Source organism: Fukomys damarensis, unplaced genomic scaffold, assembly GCF_012274545.1.
Source record: "Fukomys damarensis isolate Sample0158 unplaced genomic scaffold, DMR_v1.0_HiC HiC_scaffold_28, whole genome shotgun sequence".
NCBI classification, from domain to species: domain Eukaryota; kingdom Metazoa; phylum Chordata; class Mammalia; order Rodentia; family Bathyergidae; genus Fukomys; species Fukomys damarensis.
Genome location: NW_022900940.1, coordinates 5,034,744 through 5,044,743, shown reverse-complemented (window position 1 = coordinate 5,044,743; position 10,000 = coordinate 5,034,744). Strand labels below are relative to the sequence as shown.

The 10,000-nt window shown below is 40.9% G+C and overlaps 1 protein-coding gene across 10 annotated transcripts in view; it reads left to right on the top strand.

The window, feature by feature from the left end:
- The window catches only part of Foxp1 (forkhead box P1), a 487,831-nt gene that overhangs the window by 448,794 nt on the left and 29,037 nt on the right, over positions 1-10,000 (top strand). For all 10 annotated transcript variants that reach the window (XM_019209347.2, XM_010636145.2, XM_033757028.1 and 7 more), the window contains one exon: positions 537-624. In XM_019209347.2, coding sequence (XP_019064892.1) covers positions 537-624 — 88 coding nt within the window. The remainder of the gene's footprint in view (positions 1-536; positions 625-10,000) is intronic.

Here is a 10,000-nt window from a genome sequence, read left to right as displayed (position 1 = left end):
TGGTGCACAATTGTACAGGTTCAGGTTTCATATGTTGAAAGTTGCTACTCTGTGCTGTGGTGCCATTTTTTATACTTACGCGAATGCATTTTCAGTATAAGGACATGTCACATCAATTCTACAAAGTCAGTTTTCTTGTGGAGGAATGATCCTCTTCAGACCCACAGAGATTAAACTTTTACAAAATACTTTGTAGGCCCTGTCTCAGATTTCCACCCATTGAGGTGGTCTTGAAATGCCTCCCTACTTGATGCCATGAATTTTCTTATTCATGTGTAAATTAAATGGTTATCTCCAGGTTTCTGGCAGAACTTCTCCCTGGAAGACTTTTAGTGTGGTGATAATAGTAAACCACATCCTGTGGGATGACAGTGTTAAAATGGTGGCGATAGGAAACCTCCAGCATCACTACACTACTGGGACTACTGGGACCTAGACCTGCTGCCTAGTGTGTGCTTACATTAAACATCCTGGTAACTAATATCTTCCTTTTTGTGTCTCCATTTCACTTAATGATTTTCTATGTATTGTTGCAGACATCTCAACAGTGAGCATGCGCTGGACGATAGAAGTACAGCCCAATGTAGAGTACAAATGCAGGTTGTACAGCAGTTAGAGCTCCAGGTAAAGCCATATTTATTTTTAATATTGCCTCAGTCTTCATCAACTTCCACGTTTCTGTAGTGTTCTGTAATGAGTTCCTGTGTACTCATTCTTGAATGGAAAGTCCAAAGCCTGTTGTCCTTTTTCATGTTAATTTAATTTTTACTTTTTGGGATCAGTTCAGTTTCCCTTTCCTCTTTGAATCTGACGCATGGACATCTCTCAGAGTCACAGTAATATGTGCGCAGCTGATACTCAGTTACTACCTTGAGTGGCTGGCCCCTTCTTTCTCTCACTTTCCTTCCATTCTCTGTCCGCTTTTAAACTTTCTGCTTATTTGTTGTTGGTGCAAGCCCCCTGAAGTTGCTGTTATTATTAAACTGGAGCTCAGAAGATAAACTGGGGAGAGACTGAAAGAGAATGCACATGAGGGGAGAGAGAACTAGTGCGTGTGACGTGCAACCAAGACGGGCAAGTGAGCACACACAAAAGCGTGCTTTCTGGAGTCACAGTAGAAGTGATATGAGGATGTATCCCTCATTCTGTATGTCCCCTTCTCTGTATCACTGAGCATAATTGAGAGTTCACTGCACATATCATAAATACATATAAATTCATGTGCAGTACATGCCATGTGCATAAATGTACCATATATATGCAAGTACAAAATGGTATTTGGGAGCCCTCTGAAATCTGTGGGATAAGTTTTGTGACAGAGGAAAACAAACTTGTGCAGGTTTACCTGGGGAATCACCATGGTGAGTGATGGGGACATTTTTAATGTGGGTTCTACTTCCTGGTACTGTGTAACTTGTTGATGAACCACCATATATTAACGCTAATCCCATTCTTGGTATAATTAATAGAAAATGAGTTTCTGAAAGTAAAAATGGGGTCAGAAATGGAGATGATTAAAATGTACAGTTGCAAAAGCCTGACCCGGCAAACCCCATTTATGCACCGAGTTCCAGAATGCTTTTGAGTGCTTGATGACTCACTGCACCTCCTTCCTCTGGCTGGTGCAGTGTAGGCAAGAGGTTAGCCGACTAGGGGAAATTAAAACAATGTTGTACATTATATTGGGACCAGCCGTTGGAAAGCCTATTTTGTATGCAAGACAGCAATGCTGAGATATATGGAGAGCCCTAGGCTAAGTACAGAAGATAATTACATTTGGAATTTTACTGAGTTAAGTCATTTACAGCTTCAAATAGTTGCAGAGAAAAATCAGCCCAAACACACTTAAACTTTTTGTTGTGCCTTTTCAGGATAGAAAGGATTTTTAAAAATTAGTTATCATCTTATATGACAAATTGCATTTTTTAGGAGGATTTTTCTCAAAAGTTATTTCCTCAAGCTAGTTAATACTTTCCATTCAAACTGCAAAATACAAACTTATTAGAACAGTATTTATACAAGCAAAGGGCACGTCATAAAAATCCCCTGATTTTTTTGTCTTGGGAAACATCTTTAAATTTAGTATGTTGACGGGGAAGAAGAAACAGATTTAACCCACCTTCAAATATGTTTAAAAACATAGTAAGGCCTTAAAACCAGATTCTGCAGAATAAACTATAACTATTATTAGTTAAATTTTTATAATGGTGCCTTTTATAAGGTGATAGATTTCTACATGTATTGATAAAATTAAAACTCCTAATGATAGTTTAAAATAATCAGAGTTGTCCTGGTTTTCCCAGGAGGTGCTTGAGTGTTGGGTCATTGTTATTCGGGAACTATCTGTTTCATTAATTACTCCTGCCCCTCTGCAAAGAGCAGCCAAGAGAAAGAAAGGAATGATTGCATCAGTAAGTCAAGCGATTGACTCCTGGCAGCTTTACTCTGGTTTTTTGGTCTGTGTGCCCTGGAAGTGGTACAGATTGATAAGAGTATTCTTTGATTTTTTGCTGGTTTCATGTAATCATAGATTATATCCATGTACTTCCATCTTAAGTCAAACTGAAGGCAGGTTTTTCAACTTGAAATAGAAAGCAAATTGTCCTGGCTGGAAGTTAAGATGCAGTAGTTACCTGTGATGTTCCGGTAATCTATTTTGCTTGAGAGTTTGCTATAATGGAAGTAGGGACAGGTTAATTCTGACAGGTTTGGTTGCTTCACAGCGTGAAAGAGTAACTTGACTGATGACATACTGCTTGTCAAGAGTTAACGAACTACAGACTGCAGGCCTAACCTCATAGGCTGAAAGGTTTTGACATTTTAAATGATTGGAGGACAAAAAACTATTTAAACAAAAGAAGAGTGTTTCATGACAAGTGGAAATTATTTGAAATTTGATTTTCAGTGCCAGTTTTATTGGAACACAGCCACGCCCCTTCCCATTCATTTACTGATGATCTGTGGTTGCTTTTACACTGCATCAGCAAAGTCAAGTAACTGCAATGAAAGCCATATGGCCTGCAAAGCTGAACATATTTACTCTTTAGCTCCTACAGAAGTTTGCTAAGCAACCCCTGGTCAAGAGGGGTCAAAAGAGAAAACAGTTTGCATTACATTATTAGCAGCTTATTTCCCAGGGTTCCTGGCTACCTAAACTTCAGCCCTCTCCTTCATACCTCTTCCTTCTTAGGCATGGTATCTAAAACTGCCTAGGCATTACACTGCCCTGCTAGCGACTTTATATGACAGGTGCTTGCCAGTCTCAGGGGTCATGGGAAGCTGTTTACTCATTTATATATTCATCTGCTTATTCATTTAGCAAAATTTACCAGGAACTTATTACATAGCAAGAACCATGCTGGTGCTACTGCAAAGTACAACGGTGATTAAAATTGATAGGGCTGCTCTCCTGTTCCTTATATTCTAGAAGGAAAAATAGTATAAAATAATTCTCCAGTAGAACTACCTCTCCATTGGATGGTACTAGCTCATGCCAGTAGGTTCTGAAAGACTTGAGCCAGGCATACTGTTGCACTCCTATAATTGCAGCCCTTGAGAGGCTGAGGCAGGAGGATTTCTACAAGTTCAAGGCCAGCCTGGGCCACAGAGTGAGTTTAAGGTCATCCTGGACCACAGAGGGCATCCCTGTCTTAAACAAATAAACAAACAAACATATTAGAAACTTTTGAAAAAGAGGAGCCAAACAAAAACAAAATTTATTCATTGAGTTCCATTACTCAATTAGGCGAAATGACAAGAAAATGTCAACAGTTTTTGGTGTTTGAAGAACCCTTGCTGTTAGATACAGAGTTGGTAGCGCTTACCAAGCTTTAGGAGTCTTTGGGTTACAGGCCAAAGGGGACCCCGGGACAAGGCATAGTTTCTACTCAAAGCTTGTTCCTTTTAGGCTTCCTGTTTTTCTGCAGTTCAACAGTTTGTTCTCATGCACCTGTATCTGAAACTGTACTTTTTAATGTACTTAAGGATCATGATGCCCGCAGAATCTAAGAGGGTGGGGAAATCAAGTACCTGTACCAGCAAGAATACTGTGAAAGAACATGCTTGTGCCCAGGTAGCCACTTCCCAGGTGCTGTCCCCCATCCTCTCCTACCTAGAGTAGATGGTCTTGAATGTGACTAGCCTGAGGGCTACTTCTTTTTCTCTAAACAAGGTATCTTCTGGTCCAGGAAATACCCAAACCTCCAACTATCTCAAAAATATTTTACAGAATTGCCATTGGTTCACTTGAAGTTGAAAAATGTTCATGCCACTAAGTGCTACAGTAAAGAGCAGTTAAGCTTTGAACAGTTCCCCAAAGATAATGACTCTGTTGGAGTGGGACGATAAGTCTCCTTACCACCCAGACTCCTGAAGTGGTACTTAAGCCTCTGCTCTTCTGGTAGAAGCCATACGTGTGCCTTGTTGTACAAAGAAACCCAGTGAGTTCAGCTTGGATCTTAGGGCATGCATCAGTGGAGGCTTCATAAGTCTAAACTAGAGGATCATAATAAAATGGCTGAACAGGAGAATTTAGTCAGCTCCAGAGTGACCAGAGCTGGTGAAAGCCAAAGCCACTGGAGTGTTATTCTGTGTACATCCTCTGACCCAGAATGGAAGTCTCTTGTGACACCTCTTTAACGAGTTAGATACAGTCTTTTTTTTTTTTTTTTTTTTTTTTTTTTTTTTTTTTTTTTTTTTTTTTGAATAACCACTATTAGCCTGAGGGGATCATGGCTAGAGAAGTTTCCTTCATAGAGTTGTTGATATAAGACTAGACTTGAATCAGACTGAAAAGCCTGTAAGACGCTAATGCTGAGATTTCGGGAAAGCAAGCAGAACTCGAGATGTTGAGTGTTGGAGCCTTAGTCCTATCTAATCAGCACTGTGCATGAGAGCTGCCCTGTCCTGTATTTAAAATATGACTGGGTTTGCAAAACTGAAGTTTTAATAGATATGTCAACTACAAAAAGCAAGATACATCTCTATTTTTGAAATTTTTGTTGGCAGGTATAAAAACAGTGAATGTTTTCTTAGCAGTGGACTGCTTACCTGCAGCATCACGAAGAAGGGGTGGTTAATTCCATTCTCATGTCACTCTTTTCCTGGTCTCATTGAGAAGGAAGAGGGATCAGTCATCCATTTGGCATCCTGAGTGAGCATTCCTTACTACATTTTGTTATTGTGAAGAAAGTTATAATTTCTTAGTGTTTTACCAGGGATGAGGGTCGGCCCCAGTTGTTTCCTGGTAGCCTCACCCTGTAATCTCTGAAAAGTCATGTGAGCTCCTTACAGTGTGCACCGTGAGTGACTCATAGCAAGACATACCACAGAGATCATTTGGGTCAGGGATATAGCTTTTGGAGGTCAGGGAATATGTTTTAAGATATCAACTGTTAAATATTGACCTCCTTTGACAAATTCTTTGGAAATGATGTACAGAGAGCCAAGTTAGAATTGGAAGTAAGCAAAATTATCCCATAGGTATACGTGATCTCATGAAACGTCTACAGCTCTTACCTGAAATGTCTATAGTCCCCACCCCCACCAGAACAAAGGGACACAGGCACAGGAACTGGGAGCACTTGGGAGTGTAAGGACTTCACATCTTGCATGCTACAGCCAAGGTAGTAAAGAAGCACATTTAGTTACTATGGTCGAACACCTACTGTCCACCGGGCATCGGCTTCAGGACCTAAATTCATATTAATCCCATTCACCTGAGTCCCCCCCAAGTGGGGACATACTTAGGAGCCCCAACTTTCAGGCTGTAGATGACATAATGCAAAAGTGTCACAGTGACTGGGCCATCATTCTGTGGTGGGAGAAGGGGAAACTGTCCAGTTTAGCAGACAAGAACAATATCTTCTAGAATTTACCTCTCTTAGAAAGTGTAAAACATTAATGGGATAGGTGCACTTTTGTGACCATGTAGATGGGTGTTAAGCTGTTTTTGTGACCATGAAACATTGCCAAATTTTATATCTTCCTTTTGAATTAAAAAATAATATTGGAAAGGATCTATTTTCTCCATAGATCGGGACCATGGGATTTAGGACAGGCTTTCTCTATCCCCTCCACTGGAAGGCTTTTGAAACAGGCACTGAAAGCAGCAAGAAGAAAGAAATGAGCCAAACTGAGGTGGATCTGCCACTGCTGAAAGGATGGAGTAGTATGTAGCTTTTGTTCCTTAGTAATCTTACTCCAGTCACTATTGAGGAAGCACCAATTTTCATCAAAGCCCTGGATACAGATAAAGTGGTCCTTGCCTTCCAGTGCCGTGCAGTTTCATGGAGAGGACAGACCAGCAAACTCCTACTGCCCTACCAGGAAAAGTTTTCAAGAGAGACAGGACACAGTGAAGATGACCCAGGAAGAGATGTTGGCAAGCCTTTCAGGGCAAGGAAGCCACTTGGGTAGGCAAGAAGTATAGCTAACAGGATACACTGTTCTTTTTAAAATTCATCTGTGTATTCCATACAGAGTAGGGTGACCAACTTTCTCTGTTTGCTTGCGTGGGACTGAGGAAGTTCCCAGGAGTTGGGATTTTTAGTTTCAAAATGGAGAAGGTCCTGGGTGCACTGGTGTGACATGAGAGAGCTGTTGAATGCCCCAGGTTATTCTTGAAATGAGTTCGTACAGGATCTTATAATCCACTTAAATGGCTATTTATTGAGTTTGTACTAATGTGTATGCTCCAGGTGCCTCACACTCCTAATTTTATCAAATCATTACTATCCCTCTGAGCAGCTACTACCCACTCTCCTGGGTTCTCAGAGCCACTTAAAAAAGAAAAAGTAACTTTTCAGAATCAGTCTGTCTTACATCTAATGAGCATGTGTAATGTAATGTTTCCTCTTGCTCTTCAAAAAGGTAGCACTCAGTCTCTTAATAATCTTTACCATCCTTGGGCCTCTTGGAAGCAAAGGAACTTGTACTGCCCTCATCTGATGGAGGAAGACCCTGGGGTTTAGAAAGGAGATACAGTCGTCTGAGCCAGCACCGAGTAGTAGACCAAGCTAGGAGGTTGCCCAACCTTTGTAACCTATGCTCCTCTTACTGTGTGCAGAGGCCAGCGGCCCTGTGGGTTCTGCACTTGTTTCCCTGAGTTGCCAGTCTCTGGTTGTAAAACCCAGCTTGTGAGGCCGTTTCCCTTTCTGCCCCCAGAGCGCTCTGCTGAGTACTCCTTGACAGCCGGCAAGGCTTGAGCCCAGTGACTTTGGGAACTCTCTGAAGTTTTCTAAATCATCAACAGCAGCAGGACTGTAAGCTCTGAGAAAATGTCAGCAGGGAGAAAAGTGCACAAGTTTCATAGCAGAGGGACACATTAATCCTAACACAAATCAATTACTGTGTGGACTTTGCATGTGATTACTGTACCATTAGCGATGCTATTTGTAATCAGACCAGCTTCCTAGACTTTAGCAAATATATTATCTGTAATGTATCCCCCTTTGGACCTTTCTAACCCTATTCAAGGCAGTACTCAGGACACTTTGTCACAGCAGTGGCCTCACAGACCCTCCTGCCTCAGAGCAGAGCTCAGAGTAAGTTTAGAGCCTGCTGGGGACACTGAGGTCCTAGCACCACAGCCTAGTGTTTCCAGTGTTTTGTGACTGGAGCCCACGAAAAGAAGAGAGAACATGTCTAGGTGTCTCACTTCTACGTCCTCTTTTGAAAATCAAGACACTTAGACTTTTCACATTTAAAATCCTGCCTAACTCTGGAAGCATTAGAATTCCTAGACTATGACTGAGAATTAGTGTGCGTCTGCTTTAAATGTCAAGAGAGTCTTTAATAATAACATGTGAGGAATGTTGAGATGGTGACAGAGCACAATAAAAGTGGGGAAATTCTTTGATTGGGGTGAAATGAGCCTTAGGTTGACCCCCACTTGAATGCAATAGCTGATGGTAAAGAAATCTTTCAAAGTTTTTAGTAGTGCTGAGTTTGGAAGGCATGGAATTACCATAGGTTAAGAAAGTGGGGAAAGAATAACTTTGGAGAATGCTCAGTTTGGAAGAAGAATTTGAATTGTACTCCTTCCTATAGCTGCTGCTTTGTGTGTTTTTCTTCTCCTGGTCATTGTACTTTAGAGACTCACATAGCTGAATGTACCCTGTCTTAGTAACTGAATACACTGCCTAAATCAGGTTAACCTGTTTGGATACAAAACTCCTGAGGAAACCTGTACAGCCACTGTTTAAGGTATAATCAGTCCATGCAGTGTAGTGACTTCTAAACTTAACTGCTTTCACTCAGACACTTGGGCTTTATTATTAAAAGCACATGCTTCTAGATTCCTCCCTTGGATTTGCTGAACAGATTGCAGTGAGTCTTCAGTTTAATGGGGATCATCATGGCACCAGACTTGTCTGCTCAAAACATTGGGCCTGTTAAAACCACATCCCTCGGCTCCTTCTCAGAGGCCTGTCTCAGTAGGTTCAAGTATGGGTGAGGAGCAGACAAAGTCTGTGTTTTATCGTTATTATACTAGGTAATCATTATGAACATGTCATTGTAGGAAAGTCAGACCAAATGTCATATAACTAGGGTCCTACACTCTGCCCCTTCTCAGCTCCATGACCTTAGATACATTAATCTTGGGAACCTCAGTTTCCCTAGTGGTAAAATGTGAGATTAGGGCTGGGAGACTTGAAACAGCCACAACAGTCTGGTGAACGTGTGGTCCATCTTCTTACATGTTCTTAATAATTGTAGCAGTTTTACATGTGGAAAACCAACCTTTCATTTATTTCAGCAGTTTTCTTTTTCATGAGGGAGAACTGGCTAGATTGACCTTAAAATGGTTTGTCCTTATGACAGACTTGTAAAATGAAGGTGTTAAATGAACCCAAAATCATGTCCCCTTTTCTTGGCGAAAAGAATGAGTTTAATCTTCATAGTTTCTATCTCTGAAGATGTTAGATGGAGCTCCTAGCCCTTGGCAGTCATCGTGGAGTAATACACAAGATCCCATCTTCCACAGCCTACATGATCTTCAAACCTAATTTGAGGCCATGGCTAATAGAAGAGGGGATGACCTATATCAGCCAAAGGGGGTAAACCATTTTCCCAGAATGAAGGGAAAAAATAGTAAAAACCAAAGAGATAAATCTATGAAAAGTAGGCTGAATCTTTCCTATGTTTTCTGTTCTGCTCCCTTCTTGCAAATAGCAAAATTATTTTTCTTCCCAATTACCCCAACTACAGCTTCTATTGAATCCCTGTAATGTTAATCTGCATTCTAATCATATAATCAACCAGTCATCTCTCCTTAAAAAAGGAAGTAAATATTTCTGATCATTCATGAAATGCTGGACACTGTGTTGGGCCTGCTCTGTGCAAGAACTTAGCTTGCCTTCAGAACAATTGTTCAGAGCTAATTTCATAATTAGCAAGAGAAAGTAAATACATGGAGGAGTTGTAGGAAGTGCTCAGATCACTGTCCAGAATATAAAGCCAGCACAGTGCAAGTGTTGGGCACGTGTTCTTCAACTCGTTTGCTCTGCCCTGCGTCCACAGAATTGGTGTGCAGATCCTGTAATTAAGTGCAGTAACCCCTGGGCTTGGAGCCCCCAGTGAGGAGCCCATTGTCAACTCCTGTGTGCCACATACTCATTCCACACCCACTAGGACAGTTGTTAGAGAGTAATTCCCTTTTGCTATCACAACATTAAAAAAAATTTTGTTTGCCAACCAAAATTTTAGTTGACCTTTGGAGTACATTGTTCAGCCTCTGTCTGTTTGCTTTTATGGAGTGTACAGTTTAAGAGGAAGTATTAGAATGTACTTGCTAATATAATGGGTTTGTGTTCTCATATAATAATGAGAGGATGCTGGAAAAGTTGATGGGGATGGGGAGCTGATGGAAAGCCGGCATTAAAGAGCAATAAAGAGTAGGAAAGCTTTTTGAAGGACTAGTGAGTGTGATAATTGCAACACAGACATCTAAGAGAGAAGATACAGTTTCAAAAGGTGTAAATGTTTCACCTTTTTGCAA